The 21,838-nt window shown below is 51.8% G+C and overlaps 1 protein-coding gene across 2 annotated transcripts in view; it reads left to right on the plus strand.

Annotated features, from left to right (window-relative positions):
* The window catches only part of BTBD16 (BTB domain containing 16), a 44,027-nt gene extending 39,361 nt beyond the window's left edge, over positions 1-4,666 (plus strand). Inside the window, exons 12-15 of one of the 2 annotated variants that reach the window (XM_053909982.1) lie at positions 632-709; positions 1,851-1,949; positions 3,265-3,438; positions 4,518-4,666. In XM_053909982.1, the coding sequence (XP_053765957.1) occupies positions 632-709; positions 1,851-1,949; positions 3,265-3,438; positions 4,518-4,586 (420 nt within the window). In that variant the 3' untranslated portion in view covers positions 4,587-4,666. The remainder of the gene's footprint in view (positions 1-631; positions 710-1,850; positions 1,950-3,264; positions 3,439-4,517) is intronic. The other variant, XM_053909983.1, reaches the window with a different exon arrangement.
* The last annotated feature ends 17,172 nt before the right edge of the window (positions 4,667-21,838 follow it).

The raw sequence follows: 21,838 nt of genomic DNA on the forward strand, positions 1-21,838 counted from the left end.
TTTATGAGTCACTAGTTAAAATTCAATTCAGCCCAACAAATACCTATTGTAATGTGTAAACCACAGCGCCCGGTGCCCCTGCACAACAGATAATGACTCCATGGAACCAAGCCTCTCTGGGATGTAACTCAGAACTGTGGTCTAACAGAGCACAATGGAGGCGGGAGACAGTTCTTGGGGCTGGACACCTCAGGAAGTTCCCCTCCCCCCCCACACACCCTCTTCATGTTCTTCTGACCTGGCCCACCTCCTTCCTTTTGCCCCTTGTGGGATCCCGCCATGTCATGGAGCCCGCCATGTGGGATCACGCTTGTGACTTTATGGGCGTGATCATTCTCTGCATCACAATCAGGCTATTTATGTGCACATTTTATTTACCCGGGGAAAATTCTCAGGAATTTTTCTTGTTCTCATCTCTCGTTCTCTGAAAGCATTAAGCACAGTACCTGGCACATAGTCGGCGTCGACAAATACTGCAGACTGGATCCATGGCCAAGTGTGGGATCCAGAGACAGAGCTATCTATCAAGCATGGTGGGGGCTGTGGGATCAATGAACTGACGCAGAGATGGGGAGAGATGCTCGTGTCCCAGGGTCAGATTGCCAGTGAACTGTGTGCACCTGTCTTTCAGCTGGAGAGTGGGGGTGACATGGCCCACATTAAAGATCTTACCACCCAGGCCGTGAGATTCGGGATGCTCTTTAACCAGGTACAGACCCCTGGGCCCAAGCAAGGGGAAGGACCGTTTTCTCGAGGCTTGGCTAAGGACATTTGTATAATCACTTCTTACCTCTGTTAGGAAGGCCAGGGAAGAAAAGAAAATAGTCATGTCTCTTCTGCATGTTCCCACCACACCCCGGGAAAAACAATTCGCAAGACAGGGGCCTGGGACAGGCCATTCATTTATCTGATGTGCACATCCAAAATTTCTCCTTGAGGGGGACCAGCTGTCCTCGTTTTTCGGGGATGGAGGAGTTTCCCTGGGAAGCAGGACTTTCAGTTCTGAAACCAGGAAAGGCCTGGGCAAGCTGGGATGAATTGGCCGTTCTCTTCCCCGCAAACATCAAGACTTGCCAACAGTTCCGGGAGAGATTCCACTCCAAGCCTGTGTTGGCAGTTACAAAGGGGAAGCTATTCTGGGCGGGTATTTTCATGGGTCCCCCAAATCAAAGCAGAGTGGGTCAGGGAACTTGGCTGCAAGGTATGTGGGCACTCAGCCACCAGAGGTGTATGCAGGGCTAGTGGCTGCTTTCTGTCTTGGGTTCCCTGGGATGGGCACAGCTGCCCAAGCAATTGCTGTACTCAGTTGTTGAAAGCCACTCCAGTAGTGATCTCAAAAGAAGTTGTGTTTCAGGGACTCGGGGCTCTGAATCTATCATCAAAGACTCCCCTCTGGGTCAGGCCTGGATGGGCTGGGTCTACACCTCACTTGCCTACACCTGCCTAAGTGGACAGACCACACACCGCAGGGGCCGGGAGGACACCTTGCAATACCATGAATATGGAATATCTTTTAGGCCCATCCGAATTGGAGCAAATGCTTTGCTTCATAGGTCCGCAGGCCACAGATTATCTAAGAACATGCCTAACTCATCCTTCTCCCCACTAGAGGATGTGTAGAGCAGTTAAGATCATCACTGAGTACAACCCATGGGGTTTGTGAAGTCACTACAGTTTGTTCGGCCCTTCCTGAGCTAAAATTGCTGTTGTGTTTTAATTAGTCACTTTTGTGTGTCAAATTAGTCGCTTCTGTTTCAGCTAGAATTTGCTTTTTCTGTGTCCTCTTGCCTTTGAATACAGAAGGTTTCTTTCCCTGTCACTTTGTTGTTTGTTTATCCTTCCCAACTTAGGAGTATACAACTCATTCGGAAGTGATTGCCATATACGGATTCTTCTTTGAGATAAAGGGAGTCAGACATGATACTACCTCTTACAGTTTTTACATGCAGGTAAGAAGGACAGCGCACAGGAAAGTTGTGTCTCTGAAACAGTCTTTTAGATCCAGAGTCAATTCATACGAAATTAATAATAATTGATCAATCATTAGCTAATGATGAATACGAAACGTGTTGTAAGCCTACTGCTAGTTATGTTCATACATGTGAGGCCATTTGATTTTTACAACCTTGGGAGGTTTGAGGGTCCATATGGCCCCTATTGGCAAAGTTGGGGTTCCGTTCTAGACTCCGACTCTACGTTTGGGGCCCAGTTCGTCTTCTGTTCCTGCGTGATGGGCGATGCTTTACAGATGATCATTCTTCAGTGGAGGGAAGAGGGAACAGTCTTGTTTAGAGAGGCAAAGCAGGGCGGTGGACAGGACACTGGTGAATTCAGGAGGACAGAGGGATTCGCCTCAGTGCTCTTGCTACAGGCTTTTGGAGGAGTGCTGTGTTTTAGAGCAGAGTCGAAGTCAAGCTGCCTGGTGAGCCCCATGATGTTGACAAGCCCGTGAGCCTCCCCATGTCTGGCTTCCTGAGCCTTGAGATGGGGAAGGTAATAGGACCTACCTGACTTGGTTGTGGGCAGTATTACTGTGTTCATTTGTGCAAAGCATGTGGAACAGGGACTGATGCATAAGGCACTATATGATGACGCCGACAATGACAGTGACCACTATCATCAGGGACCGCTATGTTCCCCTTAGGATTTGCCTTGTAAGTCTCTAAGGCATCAAGCTCCTTGAGAAACCGTATCTCATTAGTCTTTTTGTTATCACCACTAATCACAGTACCCGGAACACGGGGAGGTACGTTTGTATTGTGAGCAGGTAAATGGATACATGCACGCCTGCAGAAACCTGAGCTTCAGCCCCAGCTTCGCCGCTACCTCCTTCCATGCCCTTGAGTGAGTCACATCTCTTCCTTGGGTCAGTTCTTGTCTTCAGTGACTCAGGCATTTCCCTACATGATGGAATTTACTGGATGCAGATGAATTATGTAACAACACCCCTCGAAATACCCGTGTGCACGCTCCATTGGTTTTTAAATCCTGGCAAGGCGATAGTGAAGACCTTCCAATTCGGTACAGCCTGACTTAGTGGCATTTTTCTGGGCTCGCCAGACCCCAGTCTGTCTGCCGGTGGTTTTGGGCGGGGGGTCAGATGCGAGCTGATTCAGCAGCGGCAGCCGTTCTCAGGAGGCGGGGCTGCGGGAGCACCCCCTTGCTCTCCGCACACCTTACACGGGAGAGTCGACGGACCACGTTTTGCTAACTCTGGGTCACCCCAGTTTCAGTTCCACCTAAGGTGGGTCACCCTCCTTGCAGAGAGTGAGGCACAGTGACGTGGTCTGCGAGCACGGCCCCGTCAGCCTGCGGGCGGAACGCCTGGTGAAGTACGAGATCAGAGCCCAGACCCTGGTGGACGGCCAGTGGCAGGAGTTCAGGACCAACCAGATCACCCAGAAGTTTGGGTTCTCCAAGCCGTCCTGCAAAAGCCACGTGAGTGTTTGCCTTTGACTTCTTTTCTCTTTTATGTCTTTTTTTGCACTTTCTCTCCACCACTCCTTTTTTTGGGCGATCACTGGCTTTCCATCTCCAGTGGTCCACAGGGGAAGCTTGCTCGCTTTCTTAATAGACGGTCACAGCTCCACATCACGCTCAAGAGAAACCTAGAATAAAAAGCTGAGGGTGTGGAAAGCTATCACTATCACGCCAGATCCAGTTTGTAAATGTCAAAGGGTCCTGTTTTGGGAGGAGGGGAGGTTTGGTGGAGTGTGCCTGCCACCATCGCCTCCGCTGTTGCCTGGACATCCCCTGTGACGTGCCCCAAGATCCGTGGCCTGGCCCATCTGGCTCAGTGGCCGGCACGAGCATCCGGGCAGATTCTGTACCTGGCCTGGCTCCTGACGGGTAAAATCCAAAGTCTGCCAGAGAGCCTGTCTGTAGTCCTAGGAGGAACTCTGAGCGTGAATTTCAGGAGGTCCAGGGGCCGCCCTGGGTGCCCCGCAGGGAGTGGGACTCAGCTTTAAGCCAGGGGGTCCTTCCCTGTCCCGGTCTGCGCATCAGAAATCAGCACGCTGGGCTCCTCGCGAGGTCCACGGGCCTGCGCGCCACCCAGCTCCTGAGGCGATGTATTCCGCAGTGGGGCCCGACATCAGTGTTGTTTAAAGCTTCCCAAGTTATTCTCTGCGATGTCAGAAATCAGAACCGCAATTTCCCCTTGTAGAGGTGGGGGCAGGGAGGGGGGGGGGGCGCCAGGATATTGGCCAGGAGGGAACGTGAAGGTTTTTGGGGGTGCCTGAAATGTTCTCTGTGGTGATCGGCGTGGCGGTCACCCAGGTGTACTCACTCGTGAAAATTCACCGAGCCAAACCCCTAAGATGTGTGCACTTTATTGTATCTAAGTCATACTTAAATGTTTTAAAGTTTGCTTTACAGACCTTCCTTAGGCAGTTCTAGTGTGCAGCCAGAGTTGGGAATGACTGCTTACACCACTGTTAAGGCCTCCCCCCCCCCCCAAGAGAGCAATCGTGTTCATCCTAAAAGCCCCATTTGCTTTCTTCCGTTTCATCTTCTAGGCCTTGAAAATCCACACCGTGGGCCTTCCAATCTATGCAAGTTTTTCATTCATCTTCCCAGTGTCTTGACAGTTTCCAGAAGAACCTGTGGGATTTTTCTTTCTTTCGCCAGTGTCTACATAAAAGAAAATAAAACGGCGTTAAAGGGACTGCTCAAGCATTCAGGTGACTTTCCTAGTGGACAGCGAGCGATCTCAGCAGAACTTGGGCCCCCTGTCGGGCTGCTGTGACAGAGAACCGCAGGCCGGGGGGGCTCACAAACAGCAGACGTTTACTGCACACAGTTCTGAGGGGTGTCCAACATCAAGATGCTGGCACATTCAGGGTGGGGGCTGGTGATAACTTGCTTCCTGGTTCACAGACGGCTGCCTCCTCGCTGGACCCTCACATGGTGGAAGGGGCGAGGGGGCCTCTGGAGCCACATTGTTTTTTTTTTTTTAATTTATTTCTTTATTTTGAGAGAGAGAGGATAGAGAATCCCAAGCAGGCTCTGCACTGTCAGCACAGAGCCCTATGTGGGGCTCGAACTCACAAACCATGAGATTGTGACCTGAGCAAGAGTCAGATGCTTAACCGACTGAGCCCCTCAGGAGCCCCGTGGGGTCACTTTATAATGGTTAGAATGGGGCCATCACAACCTACTCACTTTCCAAATACCCATCACTTTTGGGGGTTAAGATTCAACATAGGGGTTCTGGGGAGACCTTCAAACCAGAGCACCATATTTGTATCATTTGTGGATGGAAAGTACCAGACGTGAGTCCCTTCACCATCCTTGACCTCAGAGCAGCCGGAGGTCAGCCCTAACTTGCTGCTTGAGCTGGAACACTGCAACGGGCGCATCAGCAGTGACAACAAACTCCAGTTGGGAGCACTTGTGCGTCTCTGCCTGCTACACAGCACACACCAGACCACTGTCCTTGCAGCTTTGGTTCAGCCAGAACAGGCGGCAGGAAGGGACGGGAGCCGTTACAAGGTACAGAGTGACTTATTTCCCATCTGCCTTTTCAAATGGTGCTCACTGGTTTGGAGAAAGTGAGGTAGAGAGCCTTTCTCCCCACTTTGCGGATTCGTTTTCTGTTGCAGCGTAACAAAGGACCACAAATTCAGTGGCTAAAAACAACACACAGGTATTGTTTGACAACTGCTGTGGGTCAGGAGTCCGGGCAGCTTTGCTGGGTCCCCTGCTCAGGGTCTCACAAGTCTGCAGTCTAGTGGCAGCTGGGCTGTGTTCTCATCTGAAGACATGACCGGGGGAGAGCCCACGTCCAAGTTCATGACGGTGTTGGCAGATTCATTTTCTTGTAGCTGCATCACTGAGGGCCTGGCTGTTCACTGGCTGTTGGGAGAAGGTCACCCAGGTCCTGGCGGCCCCCCTGCAGTCCCCTGCTGGGAGTCTTTCTCTATAGACATTTCAAAGCATGGCTGCTTGTCCTTCAAGACCAGCAGGAGAGTGTTGCTTGTGCCAGTCTGTTAAGACAGAGTCTTATACCAAGGTAATCTTGGGAGTGACATCCGACCATCTTACCCATTTTGTCTGGACTAGAAGTGAGTTACATGTTCCACCCACATTCAGGGGAAGCGGGTTACACAAGGAGTCATCTCAAGTGTGCCCACTGCAGCATGTTATCCAGTGTCTTTGGGAAAGTGACGGAGCATCCTTGATGCTGTGCAGATACCAAGGTGGGCAAATTTTGTCTAATGATCACTTCAGTATCAGACATGGGCCGAAGGGACCCCCTTCCCGGCAGAGGACCGATGCCCCGTGCAGAGTGACCTAGGAGGGAGGGAGGGAGGCTGGTGGGAAGGTGGGAGATTTGGAGCAGAGAACTGGGAGTTGGATCCATTTTCCAGGGGTATCCCTGCTCCCCGTCTTCAAGTCCTGGCCCGTCTCCCTCACCAGCTTGCTTCTGGCCAAGTCCCGCCCATGGGAAGTAGTGACAGAGGCTTGAAGGACAAGAGACTAGGAGAAGCCAGGCGTTTTCCAGCAGCAGCTGTGTCTCTTTTGCGGCTTCTGCCTGCCTCCTGCCATGGTCCCAGCATCCATGAAATGGCCCTGCTTCTGGTTCTGTGTCCCTTCAGGCCAAGAGGCCACAGTGCACGCTTCCTTCTGCTGCGAGTCTCTGGGTTATCTCATCCTCTGTTTGCCTTCTTAGTTCTTCCTTCATCCCCATAATCAGTTCTCTGTATTATATTCATTCTGTTTGAAATCCCTGGAGTACTGTGTGCTTTCCAGACAAGCCCCTGATAGGAAAGCTTTTGATTAGTTGGTAAGTGTGCCCCAGTGGGGTAGGTGGTTGGAAAACCCCATATGGATAATTCTTCCCATCCCTGCAGGGCTGGGGCAAGGGTGAGGCTCCCCTCGCACCCAAGTACTCAGTAATTCAGATAAATAATATTTTAATGCAATATTTAAAATTTTTAACATTTATTATGGAGAGACAGAGACAGAGAGGAGCAGGGGAGGGGCAGCGAGAGGGGGAGACACAGAATCTGAAGCAGGCTCCAGGCTCCGAGCTGTCAGCACAGAGCCCGACGCGGGGCTCGAACTCACAAACTGCGAGATCATGACCCGAGCCGCAGTCAGACGCTCAACCGAATGAGCCACCCAGACACCCTTCTGATGTGATATTTGAAAAAAAATAAAAAACCAATGCTAAAAATCTATGATGCAGTTTGATGAATTACATACGGTGAGCACACACATGTAACCAGCTCCGAGATCAAAACCCAAAAGAGCATCATCCACACCCCAGACACCCCCACCCCTGCTCACTACCCTCCCAGTCACTACGCCTCAAAAGTAAACACTGCCCCAACTGTCACCATTAATTAGTTTGGCCATTTAGTTGCAATATTCAATCAACAGTATCACACAGTGCACTCTCTCCCGTGCCTGCGTTCTTGTGTTCAACATCTTAAGAGATTCACTTATGTTTTCATAGGGAGGTACGGTTTGTCTTCAAATAAGCCTGATAGTTTCAGTTTTCTTTTTTTAGAACAGGAAATGTTATTTCTAATAATATAGGCTTGTCGAAGAAAAAGAAGAAAATACCAAGAAGAAAATAAAGTCCGCTGGGATTTTATTATGTTTATTATAAAGTTATTTATTTATTATAAAATGTTATTTATTGTAAAATTATTATATAACTTATTATTGTATTAGATTTTATTTTTTGTTATCTCCATCACTCACAAGTCTGGCAGGCAACCTTTTGGAATCAGTTGTAGGTGCACTTACAGTTTTTGGGGGGGTTTTTCCCCCCATTCAAAATGGGACTATGCTGTGCTTCTTCCTTAGAACCTTGATTTTATTCTTAAGGATGAAACAGAATGATTTCCTTAACCAAGGAGCGAGTATTTGGGGAAGAAGACAGCGAATGGTGTCATCTGCGTCACCTCCAAACTAATTGTGCCGAGTTGTACAAGTCGCCTGTCACTTTAAAAGTCACCTGTCACTTACCCTCAGTGAGCATTGCCGGTTCCTCTTGGGACCCGCGCGAGCCTGTGCCATTGCTGCGTGTGACAGCCCCTTTACGGCCGGCCCCTGTGCAGCCGTGTGGGGGCGTGATGATAATGGCTCTAGAGAAAGAGCGGCCTCCTGGCGCTTTTCCAGAGTCCTGTGGGATAACAGCGAACGTGAGAACTAAAACCTTCTGAAAAGCGAGTGTGAGTCTGCAGATGTCCAAGAGAGAAGAGGCTGTTTGGAAACACTGCTGAGACAGGGATGATCGCCCACCATCTAAACGATGCAACGGTGCCAGCTTAGCCCTGCGGAACGTGCAAACTCGTGATCCCGGACCCCGCAGGAGTTCGAGAAATTCGCAAAGCAGCAATGCCAAAACTATCTCCCTGAGGTGCATAGCCAAGCCGCGAGGGTCCAAAAGCCTGGGATGTAGGAGGAAGGCAGCCCCCCAAAGAAAGGGTAGGAATCTCCTGCCTCCAGGACCAACAACGGAAGGGCAGGAGGAAGAAGCACTTGACTGGCAACGAGAGGGGCCCTTGGATGTCATTTCTACCTGCTCATTGTACAGTGGGGGAAACCGAGGCCCAGCGAGCTGGAGGGACAGTTCTGGTTGGCAGATGCTTACCAAGCACCTCTGACCCATTAGGCACTTGCCACCCACCTTCTCATGGAATTCTCCTAACCCTTCATGAGTTACCTGTACCTTCCACATCTGGCAAGAGTGGAAGCTGAGCCCCAGAGAGTAAGGCACTGAGGGGTCCAAGGCTCCTCAGAGTGACAGAGCTGGGGGCCACTCAGGGCTGGCCACAGGGCCGATGTGTTTCCACTTCCCTCCATGACCAATGAGAAGAGGCGAAATGTTTTAGGGTACTTAATTCAAGTATTGAATGAACGCCTACCTTATTCTCAATAAAACTGTGCCCTGAACATCCGGGGCATGCAGGACCATGCCGCGTAGGGCCGTGTCCCATGTGAAAGGCCATGTGATTCTGACCGGGGCTTTGGGACGGGGTGAGGGTGATGGCACTGAGAAGGTAGCACGTACATGGGCCTTGGAGGGCGGGCAGTATCCTTGCAGGTGGAGGACGGGGCGGGGGGGGGGGGGGGGGAGGCGGCCCACTGGTGTGGGAGCAGGCGGGTCTCCCGGTCCAGGGCTCTTGGATGGAAGGCGTCACCTGAATCCCCTGGGAGCTGGTGCAAGAGGAGGTGGCCAGGCCCCAGCCGCAGAGGCTGACGTTGCAGTCCAGGGGACGCCTAGGCACCTGCGCTTTAAGAGGCTTCTTGGGAGGTCCAAACGCAGGACGTCTGCCCCCACCCTCCCGCGCACGCCCCCCCCCTCCCGCGCACGACCCCCCCCCCTCCCGCGCACGCCCCCCCCTCCTGCGCCCAGAGACTCCACCCTGAGGGTGTCCTTCCCACCACAGGGTTCCCCGCGGCACCACACACACAACCGACTGCCTTCCTTGCCCGGTGGGGAAAATCTGACAGCTCCACCAGACCTGTGAATCTATTTCGCCACGCTGATTTTAGTTTCACAACCAAATTTCCTGTCCTATGAAAGAAACAACTTTTCAGGAGGCGCCACCCCCTTTCCACTAGGGGGCGAGGTCTGCCTCCAAAAGGGGAACCGGGATTTTCGCCGCAGAAATTCGCACCCCAAAACTTCACCTTGCGGAGTCCCCCTTGCTTAGTGGCTGAAAGTGAACTTTTGCACAGCCTACGTCAGGCGCTGGTCCTTTGAACGTCTACAGTGTTCACGTCAGAAAAATCTCTGAACTTGGGGAGCGTGGGTCTTGAGCCAAAAAAAAATTTTTGAGATGATCTTACAAGCTCTTCTCTTCATGAGAGCTTCTTAGACCATAATTTTATTTTATTTATTTATGTATTTTTACTTTAATTTTTTTTAACATTTATTTATTTTTGAGACAGAGAGAGACAGAACATGAATGGGGGAGGGTCAGAGAGAGAGAGGGAGACACAGAATCCAAAGCAGGCTCCAGGCTCTGAGCGGTTCCGCCCAATGCGGGGCTCGAACTCACGAGCTGTGAGATCATGACCTGAGCTGAAGTCGGACGCTTAACCGACTGAGCCACCCAGGCGCCCCTAGACCAGAATTTTAAAACTCAGTCACATGCCCACAGCAGTGACCGTGAGTGCTGGTCAACATAACCTGTTGTGTGCCAGGGCCGTGAACTCCTCTCTGCTTCTGTCATCACCCACCAGCTGGCTCACCTCCCCAGACCTTGCGTCCAAGAGGGATGGACAGAAGCCGCTCTGCGTGCAGCAACACCTTGAAGCCTTAAAGTCCTGAGTTTGGGTCCTAGCTCTGCCCTTTACTTTCAGTGTAGCCTTAGGCAAATCACTTAACCTCCCTGAGCCTCAGAGCCTAATCTGAAGTTGGCAAGTAATCCCGTGGTAAGTGTTAAATAAATCGATGTGTGATTTACAAAGCCCCCAACGCATAGCAGGAGCTTAATACGATTTATTCTTGCTTTTCCCTCATCGCTCGAGGTCATTTGGTACCTGTTGAAGGTTAAGACGGACACTGTGTGATCTCCGGCAGCTTCCTTTCCTTTCTCTGGGCCTGCTTTCCCTTATACAAAAATGACAAGGTGAAAGTAGGTGCCCTGGTGGACCTTTCCAGCCGCAATCTTTTGAGTCCTCTGATTCCCCGGTGGAGGAGAACCGAAGTGGATGGATGAACCTAAGGAGCCAGGAGAAGGAGGGCCTGGGGAAGAAATGAACTGCCTTCCCTTTCCACAGGCTCATGGGATGGAGGGCCAATCAGAAAGAGTAAGAGCTACTTTTTTTTTTCCTGTCTGCTCTTTGGAGGGTTTTGCATCCTGGAGACTGGTGTGTCTGTGGGAGCGGACAGGGGAGAGGAAGTTTTTGTTCTTGCGAGCCTAGGCCGGGCAGGGGAAGTGCGGGGGGCTGCTGAGCTGCCGGGAGTGGGTGGGCTTCCGAGGGACTGGGTGGGGGGAAGTCCCAAGCTGCATTTGCACGCAGGGTGTTGGTGTAGGAGGTGGTGGGGGCTGGTCCACAGACCCTGAGCCCTGGAGAAACCGGGCAGGGACGGCAGATTCTCTTGAAGGAGACGGAAACGGAGAAACCTCTGTGAGGGAATCCTGGGGGCAGTGCTGTCCACTGAACTTTCTGCCATCATGGAAATGCCCTAGATCCACCCTGTCCAGTATGGTAGCCACTAGCCCCGTGTGGCCACGGAGCACCTGAAATACGGCCAGTGGGACTGAGAAATTGAGTTTTAATTTTAGGTCATTTTAATGTATTTAAATGGCCACAAGTGCAAGTAGGAGCGAAGTGACAGTTGCACCCACCGAGGAGGGACCCCCAGGTCCTTCCTGCTTCTGGAAACCCTCCAGGGTACTGAGCCTCCTGGCCTCTCCCAGAGGCCCCAGGAGTGTAACTTCAGCCTGGGCACCACCACCCCCCCCCCAAACATTTACAGACCGCTGGGTGAAGTCTACCTTCCGGGGGGCGTGGGGCGGGGGCAGGGGGCAGGAAGAAGCCAAGCTGGGGGGAAAGAAAGGCTCTCATGCCAGGAAAGCAAATTCAGCTCTGTGTGGGGGGTACATACAACGATGGTACCCCCCACTTCTTCTACCAACACTGACGGTCATTTAAATTCGGATAAGTTAAGGGGCGCCTGGGTGGCTCAGTCGGTTAAGCGGCCGACTTCAGCTCAGGTCACGATCTCGCGGTCCGTGAGTTCGAGCCCCGCGTCGGGCTCTGGGCTGATGGCTCGGAGCCTGGAGCCTGCTTCCGATTCTGTGTCTCCCGCTCTCTCTGACCCTCCCCTGTTCATGCTCTGTCTCTCTCTGTCTCAAAAATAAACGTTAAAAAAAAAAATTAAAAAAAAATAATAATAAATTCAGATAAGTTAAAATGAAATAAAATTAACCACTGAATGTCTCCATCCAACGGGCCCCATCCCAAGCGCTCAGTGGCCACACGTGGCTAGGGGCTACCCTGCCGGGCAGGGTGGATACAGGACACAAGGCTCCTATGGGCTCCGCTTGGTGACCTTGAATGAGTCATGTGCTCTTTGTGCTTTCATTCCCTGACTCATTCGTTCATTCCACAGACTGCTAGTGGCTGCTGCCGTGGGTCAGGCTTGGGTCAGGGTTTCAAAGGTGAACAGCGCAGGCCCTACCCTCACGGAGCCTGCAGGGTGGGGGGAGACGGTGGGGATGGGTGCCTGAGTGCCCTGAGGAGAGGGAGCCCAGTCCTGTGAATGCAGAAAGCAGAGAAAGCCGACAGAGACCCCAGGAGGGGGAGTGAGGCCCGTGAAGGACCCTCCCCAGGGAAGTGACAGGCTGAGAGCAGAATAGGAATGGAGTTAGAACAGGTTTGCCAGAGACACCGGAACAGAGACAGAAAGTACATTAGTGGGTGCTTGAGGCTGGGGGGATGCAGGGAGACTGCTAAGGGGCACAGGATTTCTTTTATCTTTTTATAAAAAAATTGTTTTAATGTGTATTTATTTTTGAGAGAGAGAGAGAAAGTCAGCGGCGGGGAGGGGCAGAGAGAGAGGGAGACACAGAATCTGACGCAGGCTCCAGGCTCTGAGCCCGACGCGGGGCTCGAACTCACAGACCGTGAGATCATGACCTGAGCCGAAGTTGGACGCTCAACCAGCTGAGCCACCCAGGCGCCCCAGGGGCACAGGATTTCTCTTTGGGGTGATGCAGATGTTCTAAAATGGACTGATGGTGTTCATCCACAGCTCTGTGAATGTGCTATGAATCGTTGACCACTGCCTGTACCTGGGTAAATTGTGTGATACGCGATATATCTCGATAAAGCTGTTAAAAAAGGCAAAGAGGAGGAGTTGGGGGCTCGGGAAAAGTCTCAAGCCCAGACGACAACATGTGCAGGGGAGCCTGGCGCCTCCAGAAGACACAGAGTCAGCGGAGCAAGCAGAAGTGGCTGGGGCCAGGAGTGAGTCGGACCTGGAAGCCACATGAGGGATTCTGGTCTTTTCTCAGACAGCAGCCAGGAGCATTGAAGAGTTTTTAAGACTGGGCTTGACCTGATGAAATTCGCATTCTGAAAACAGTGTCATTCTGGATCATATATGGCAGAAGGAGTGGGGGTGGGGGCACAGCAGGACGGAGCACACTTAAGAGGCTTTGGTGGTGGGTGACCCGAGGAGAGGGGAGGGGGGCGTGGGCAGGGGTGACAGCCGTGGGGATGGTGCCCCAAGGACAGGCTGGGAGAGAGGCTGAGCTCACCCCCCGCTCTGTGCAAAGGGAATGACCATCCTTTAACTGCACTGCATGAATGTCAACCGTGGGCCACGTCCCTGGCACCACCCAGGGGTGTGACTGTGGCCACTTGGGACAGATATTGTGTGCACTCTTTTAGAAGTGGGTGCACAGGTGCAACAGTTTGTTTAAAAATAACTATTCACGGGGAGCGAATGGTAGCGGGGAGTCAGTTTAGCCTCCGACCTGAGCTGAGGTCACGATCTCACAGTTTGTGAGTTCAAGCCCCGCATTGGGCTCTGTGCTGACAGCTCAGAGCCTGGAGCCCTGGATCCTGCTTCTGATTCTGGGTCTCCCTCTCTCTCTGCCCCTCCCCCACTCATGCTCACGAACGCGCGCTCTCTCTCTCTCTCTCATAAAATAAACATTAAAAGAAAGAGAGAGAGAGAAAGGAAGGAAGAGAGGAAGGAAGGAAGGAAGGAAGGAAGGAAGGAAGGAAGGAAGGGAGGAAGGAAGGAGGGAGGAAGGAAGGAAGAGTGAGCCTAGGAGGTAAACTTCTGTGGTAGATCATCATTATAATGGCCCCAGTAAATCCCACCTCCCCATGTTCCTGCCCCTTGGCAGGCTCTATCCATCAAGAGATGATGCCTGTTTCTCCGCCCTCTTGGAGCTGGGCTAGCCTCAGGGTTTTCTTTGGCCAACAGAATATGGAAGAAGGAACATCGTGTGTGTTCGGAAGTCTGGACGCGAGGGGCCTTGCGGCTTCCACTCTTGCCTCGTGGGAACCCTGAGACCAGACCGTGCAGCAGCCCAGACCGGCCTGCTGGAGGCCTCTTGAGAGACCAAGTGGAAGAGAATCAAGGGCCCCAGCCCACTGCCAGCACCATCTGCCAGACATGGGAACTTCTGGCCCAGTGGACCCTCCGATCAGTGGCCTCAAAGGGGGATCACACTGCAAAGGATTTGTCCAGCCAACCCTCAGAATCACAAGAAATAATTCACTATTATTTGAAGCCACTACATTTTGGGGCACTTTCTAACCTCACAATAGATACTGAAATACCCACCCTTCTGATGAAACAAATCCACTTTAGGTATTTATACCAGTAAAAACAAAATCAGAAAACTAGCCAATGGTTTAGCTACAGAGGTGTTCCTTGAAGCATTGTTTATGATACAAAACCTCGGCATGATCTTAGATTATCCAAAAGCAGGAATTAGATAGAATGTGGTACATCTGTATGTTATGGAATCATTAAAAAGTTATTGTTGAGGTAGGCGAGTGGCAAGATTTACAGAATTACAGCTAGTTGGAAAACAAGACAAGTAGAATATGCATATTTTTAAAATTTTTTAAATTTAATGTTTATTTATTTTGAAAGAGGGAGAGACACAGCGCAAGCAGGGGAGGGGCAGAGAGAGAGAGGGAGACACAGAATCCGAAGCAGGTTCCAGGCTCTGAGCTGTCAGTACAGAGCCCGATGCGGGGCTTGAACTCATGAGCCATGAGGTCATGACCTGAGCCGAAGCGAGACGCTCAATGGACTGAGCTCCCCAGGTGCCCCAAGAATATGCATATTTTAATTACATTTTAAGGTAAAACTGATGGGTCCAAAGGCAAGGGCTATTTCAATTTGATATCGGTGAACTGCTCTCTAAGCTGGACGTCACTATTTATCTTCCCACCAGCAGTGATGAGCCTTTCTGCTTCTCCACGTCCCAGTCACGTCCCCCCAGCCACCTGCTGACATTTGCCAGGCAGGTCAGTTCGCTCTCAGAGCTGATGTGAGTTACAGCAAAGGTAGCTTCAACCTTTATTTCACTGAACAGGATTTCCTGGTTTCTTGGCCACCCAGAGACACCTTCCCCTGACCCATTTCTCACCCAAACAAAGGGGTCTGATTTACTCCTGGACTCCCTTTCAGAAAAGGAACGTTTCAGGTGCATGGTGAAAACCCAGCAGGAAGCCAGGCGTCACGCCAGTGCCAGTCGGATGGGACTGCGGCTGGCAGCAGGGGAATTGTCATGTGTCAACCCGGCACAGCAGAAGAGGCTCGGTGAGTCTCAAACACAGTGATTAACTTCTCTTTAATCTCTGCATCGCTGAGCAGCACAGCCCTACTGCACGGCTTCCCCAGAAAGCTCTGCATGAGTCACTGATGTCTGACTGCGGATGTCCTACTGTGGCCTGAGCGTGTTTCATTTCAGGCGGGTGTGACTGGTCCTTGATGTGCCCTTGAGATGCCCAGGGAGTGAGTGATGCCTGCTGTCCCCCTCCGACAGCAACCACAATGCCTTATTTAAGACAAAATAATATTGCTCTCGAGTCTTTTTTCTGCTCCATTTCTTTCCTTTTTTTCCTGGCTGTTGAACCAAGGCTGAAGGTCCCTGGGATATGGGGCATCTCCTTAAGTAATAGGAAGTTTATTGACTCATGGGTTAATTGAGAAAATCATTTACCAAACCATATGTGGGCAGGCTGTGCCAGCAACCCTTGAACTGCCATAAAGACAGAGACCCAGCTGTGGCCTGCTTAGCTCTTTCTTCTAATGTGGGTCACTCCTTGAACTAGGACAGTCTGCAGGTGTCCCTTTGTGCTTAGACAGATACTCAACTCTTAACCCTTGAAAGAAAGAAGTAGGAACAAAGGCCTGCCTGGGCATGTCGGGGCACAGGAATCAGGGAGAGAAAAGCAGAACCTTTTTCACATTGCAGATGCCTTGTACTCCTCTGACTTTATTACATAAACTGTTCAGTTCAACTAGACTCACAGGAACCTCCCCTTGCCTACAACTTTCTTGCTGTGTGACTTTCAGCAAATCACCCCACCTTCCTGAGCCTGTTTCTCAACCTCACGGAGCCATTGTAAAGATGAAATGGAGTGATGGATGGGGACGTGTGGTAGGCAGAATAATGGCCCCAGTCCCCGGAACCTGTGAATGTTGCTTTATATGGCACGAGGGACTTTGCAGGTGTGATTAAGAATTTTGAGTTGGGGGGGGATTATCCTGGATTCTCTGAATGGGCCCAGTTTAATCACAGGGATCCTTATAAGAGGGAGGCAGCGGGTCAGAAAGGCAGAGAGATGAGACCATAGAAGCAGAGACTGGAATGATGTGGCCGTGAGCCAGGGAATGCCAGCAGTCTCCGGAAGCTACAGGAGGCAAGGGGCAGATTCTCTCCCTGGGCCCCCAGAAGGAACCAGTCTTGCCGATACCTTGAATCTAGCCCAGTGAGACCGGTTTCAGACTCCTGGCTTCTGTAACCGTAACAGAACAAATGTCTGTTTCAGGCCACTCGGCTCGTGGTAATTGTTACAGCAGCCACAGGAAACTAATATGGGATGATCTGGAAATACAAAATCCTGCACCAGTAGGGAGATTTGCTGTGAGGTAGCCAGACCCACGTGAGGCCGAGTGTGGCGGGAGTGCTTCATCAGGCCAGCAAGGTGTCAACCTGCAGGCGTCTGTTTCTGCATGAGCTTATTTGCAGGGAGGGTAAGTGCCTCCCCCAGGGCCGTGAGTGGCTGTGTGGCTGGAGTGACGTCTGCTATCTACTCCTACCTGGTCACCCAGATGTAAGCCCCAGTCCAGTGGGGAGACGCTCTGGACAGAGCTGAAGGGACTCTGACAGCCTCATGGGTGGCAGCTGAGTCGCCGTGATGCCCAGTGACAAGGCAGGACACAGCGGGAGCAGGGATCATTTGCCCCATTTCTACATTCAGTAGCATCTCAATACTGCCTGGCCTGTTCTGGCCCCCAATACCGCATCTCAAGACCATTGGCCCACGTCAGCCTTGACCCGGGACAGTAGGGAAACACCACTCTTGGGACTTTGCAGGCAGGCAGCAAGTGTCACCAAGAGATTCGAGCCAAAGACCTAAAGTTTCCCCTGAAATTCCCCCAAGGAAATATGCAATAAGTCATTGTGGGGGATAAACTAACGTGCGATGGTGCCCACCTGCCGACGAGGCTTTGGGACCCTCAGGCCATCGCAAGGACCACCTGTGGGCATCCATCACCGTTCCTCTCGAGGACAGCTGCTCCCTACATGACCCGCTGAGCTGTTTCACAGCGGCCCCTGCACTCTGTGCAGGGTGTGACCACACCTCACCTATGGGAACGTGACCTGTTCACTGGAACTCAGGTGTGGTTCTCTCGAATTCCTCCTCCCCTGTGTCACGTGTATTCTGAGTCCACCGGACATGCTGGATGTCCCAGTGCCTCTCACGCTGCAGGTGGCTCTGAGAGTTTAGTTAACCCAGCGGCACTACAGCTCGTGGCAAGGGCGCCTGTGACCTGGGAGCTGGACCAACGGGTGGGATTCCCTCTGCCTGAGGATGCGGTGGCCAGATCCCGAGCAGATGGGCCTTGGGCCTCATCCATCGCGAGTGAACACTCACCCGCTTGGCTGGACCCCTCAGCGACCAGCCCGGGCACGCGCCTCTTCTCCCTTCTGAGCTGCTGCAATCCCAACTCTCCTGCCACGCCACCGCCCACGATCTACGCGGCAGGCCGACCCACCCAAACAGGGAACAAATCACACCGGGTCACCCCTCCATCGCTTTAAAACCCTCCACTGCATCCCAAATAGGACTCGGAAATAGACTCAGCAACAAAAACACTAGGTGCCCGGTTAAATTTGAATTCTGGATAAACCGGGCATAATTCTGTTAGTGTGATGTGTCCCAAAACGATCTGCAATTCAGATTGAACTGGACATCCTGTATTTTATGCAGCAACCCCTAACTGAATACAATGACTGCAGTCTCAACACCTCGCCTTGATGGGCAGGAGCCTGGGGAGCCCCACTTTTGCCTGCCTTGTAGACCTCAGATTCCACCCTCATTTGCTCCACAGGCTTCACTACATTAGGTTTGTGGTTGCTGCTTAATTGCATGAAAGCCTTTCCCCACTGAGCCTTTATACGTTGTCTTGAGGCGCCTGGGTGGCCCAGTCGGTTAAGCGTCTGACTTCGCAGTTTGTGAGTTCGAGCCCTGCATCCAGCTCACTGCTGTCGGCGCAGAACCTGCTTTGGATCTTCTGTCCCCTCCCCCCACACCCCGTTCTCTGCCCCTTCCGCACTTGTGCTCTAAATAAATCTTCGTACACTCTCTTCCTCTGCAGAGTCCTCCCCAGATCCTCATGCAGAAGGCCTCTGAGTATCACTCAGGTCTCAGCTCCCGGTCACCCGCTCGGGGTGGCTTCCCCGACCCCGTCCAGGGGCTCTCTTGCCTCCTACTTTCTTCCTGTCGTACACCCAAGTTCACTGCTCACTGGGCTGGAAAATCTCAGAAGCTAGCCAAGTGGAAAAGGCATGGGAAGCCCATGAAGTGATTTTCCATCGGGATGGACTGAGTGAGGGTCCGTGGAAAGCTCGGGAAGTCCACCTGGTTCCCTGCTACATTTCCGTCTACTCCCCTCTGAGGGTGCTGGAGAGACCGCGGTGGGAGAGGGAGGAAGGAGCCAAAGCTGCTTCACCTCTGGGGCCTGTCTCCCCACCCCCCTACTTTCTCCTCCCTGGCCTTGTGTTGTAGCGTCATTAACAGACTGCGTTTTTCTGTCTTCCCCTCTGCCCTGACCGTGTTCTCTTCGCGAGCTTGGTTCCTCCGGCCAAGTGTCAAGGATACTCAGGAAAGTTCCTCCTGGTCACCTGGTGTTCAAGAAAAACCTCACAAAAGGGTCTTAGCATTGCTGTAAGCCTACCCCTGGACACCTTTCTCAGAGCAGGATGTCTCTGGGTCATTCTAGAATTTCAAAATCCGTAGTACCGTGACAGGGGAGGGGAGCCAGAGAAACGCTTTGTTTCAGCAGGGTCCTCTCCTTCTGGAAGTCAACAGACCGTCCTCAAAACCCCAAATGCCCTTGATGTCTGAGTCTCTCCAAGGCCTTCAGAGGCAACGCGTGCCTGTAGTAGAATCCGTTTTCTTTTTATGCCCCAAACCACCTTAGACTGACACGCCTATAAAATACACTAAAAAATGAAGCCCTAGAAAAACAGGCTTACGAAATACAACCTTCCTGACTCCCTGACTTTGTGTATTGCAACGTCAAAATGCTACACGCACTTCTAAACGCTGACTCTTGCTTCGTCACGTAACCCACTGAGGGCAGGCAATAAACGTTGGCGCGCTGTACCGGTCCACGGAGCGCGCTCAGAGTACGCAGTTCTGAGACAGTGAGGATGGGCCCTGTCTACCTCCCTGTCCCGGCAGGGAAGGCAAGCTGACTGGAAGAAAGGAGTCTCCGAGCCACGTTTGCTCTGAGGCTCAGTCGGGATGATTGCTGTCGCCATGACTTCAAAGTCATGACCTCCCTTATAAGAAAAGCCAGTGGGCGTAAACCTTAATTTACAAAATGGTTATTGGTAGTTAGGATGGCTCATGTGTTTACTCTGTGGCAGGCACCTTGCAGAGAGCTCTCGAGGGCTTAGCCCCGTGACCCTATCAGGTTCTTTCCATTGGCATAACGGTCACTTCACAGAAAAGGATCTGGCTTCAAGGAGCCAGAGCGCCGTGCCCAGGAGGTGCAGCTGGTGAATGGCCCAGCTGGGATTTGAACACAGACCTTCTGGTTTCAAAGCGCCCTTACCCGCCGCATCATGACTCCTTCCAGATCCATTAAAAGGGCTATTTACGACATTTTGGGAAAGGATTTCCTGGCACAGGGCTCCCCAGAGTCAAAGGTAACTTCCGTGCCTGACACTGGGATGCTAGAAGAACAGAGTTCCACAGATGACCTCATTTTGAGCAGCGGTTCTCAAACTTGAGTGTGCCCGCCTCACCACATTCACCCAGAGGCCCGCCTCTGCCACAGACTGCTGGGGCGGGACTCAGGCAGTGAGTGCCCGGGGAGAATGAGAGAATTTCCGTTTCTAACAAGCGTCAGGTGATGCTGAGGCTGCCGGTTCAGACCGCACTCTGAGAACCACTGGCTGGCGGAGAGGCAGGTAGGACTGAGTGCTGCTGAGATGGTCTCTGAGTTGGGGAGTTGCTCCCTGGGTGAGGCCGACCCGAGAGCTGGGAGGCTGGTGATATCTCTTGTGTCCACTCCAGGGGGCTTCCTCCTCTCTTCTTGAGGACTTGCGGTTTGTTCTAAAGCAAGCACCAGGCGTTCTAATTCAGCACAGTCGTAACAGTGAACTTGGGGGCACCGTGGCTCAAGAACAGGTGGTCCCCTACTCCTCCGACTATGGTGCCCAGCCCAGGTGTTTGCTAAAGGCCCCGGTAGATTCTCCTCAGTTAACTAATCCTGTGAATTCCAGCTTATTGCCTTGGCGGGGAGGAAGAACCCGTGATACTTTTCCCTGCTCCCCATGACCTTGCTTAAGGATCTTCAGGATTGGAGATGGACTGACCCGGCCCAGAAATGACAAGGGAAGGAAATCAGAAAATGGGATTCCAGGGGCGCCTGGGTGGCTCAGTCAGCTAAGCCTCCAACTTCATCTCAGGTCATGATCTCACGGTGGTTCCGGTTCGTGAGTTTGAGCCCCATGTGGGGCTCTGTGCTGACAGTGGGGAGCCTGCTGTGGATTCTCTGTCCCCGTCTTCTCTCTTCCCCTCCCCCGCTCGCTCATGCACGCACACACACCCTCTCTCAAAAACAAATAAAAAAAGAAAAAGAAAATGAGATTCCAAATGGAAATGAAAATTTTGTGCAAGGAAATCGGGAAGCCGACTCGACACCCCTTCAGCTCCGAGAGGCAGTCGCTGTGCTGGAATCAGTTCTGCACAGAGTGGGTGAACACTGTGTTTTGTCCGCAACTAACTCGGGCTAGCCCAAGATGTGACCTGCTTCTGTGGGATGATGTCAACATGCCAGGTGGGTGGGCAGGACTGTTTTAAGACCGTCTTGGGCCCAGTCTCGTTTTCAGAGGCTCTGCTCCCAGTCACGTCAAACATAGGAAAACAGCCCATTCCTCGTTCAAGAGAATCCATTTTGCTATAAATTTCGAAGGGACTTTTTCTAAGTTCTCCCGGGAAATTACTTGGCTCTACAAAATATTTAATGTCTGATAGTTGTCTATAATTTCTTAGCCATCACGTATATCTGGAAACTTTCCGTGAAATTTCAACGTCATGAAATTCGAACTCTCCATTTCACAGATAAGGGAGTTGACAAAATGTTACATTTCAGGTGGACATTTGATTAAACGTTACTAACAATACGGTCATTTTCTTATTTTAGAGATAATAGTTTTGGGGTTTTTTTTTTGCCTGGTTTTAATCATTTTCAAAGACCCTTGGGTCCAGATGCTGTCTTTTTAGCACCTAAAGCTTCAAAAAGGCCATCGCGCAGGCGCCTGGGAGGCCCTTCCCCCCAGCAACCCTGCCTGGGCGCCTCTTCCCTGCAGCTCATTCATTGACCTGCTCCAAGTGCGAGCACGCACACGTGACCTCCGTGAGACCAGCCCTGACCACACCCTCCCCTCCTTGGCATCACTAATCCCTTTTACTTGATGTGACTTTGTCATCTCCAAATGTACCGTATAATTTACTCAGTTATTACGTCTACTGTTCATTATCTGTCCCTCCCACCCCACCTCCACCTACCCCACCTAGATGGGACATAAACTTGAGAAGAACTAGAACTGGATCTTCCGGGGTTTTTTCGCTGATGTATCCCAGGTAT

This window comes from Panthera pardus, unplaced genomic scaffold (assembly GCF_024362965.1).
Source record: "Panthera pardus isolate Hobbes unplaced genomic scaffold, ASM2436296v1 HiC_scaffold_22, whole genome shotgun sequence".
Taxonomy (NCBI): Eukaryota; Metazoa; Chordata; class Mammalia; order Carnivora; family Felidae; genus Panthera; species Panthera pardus.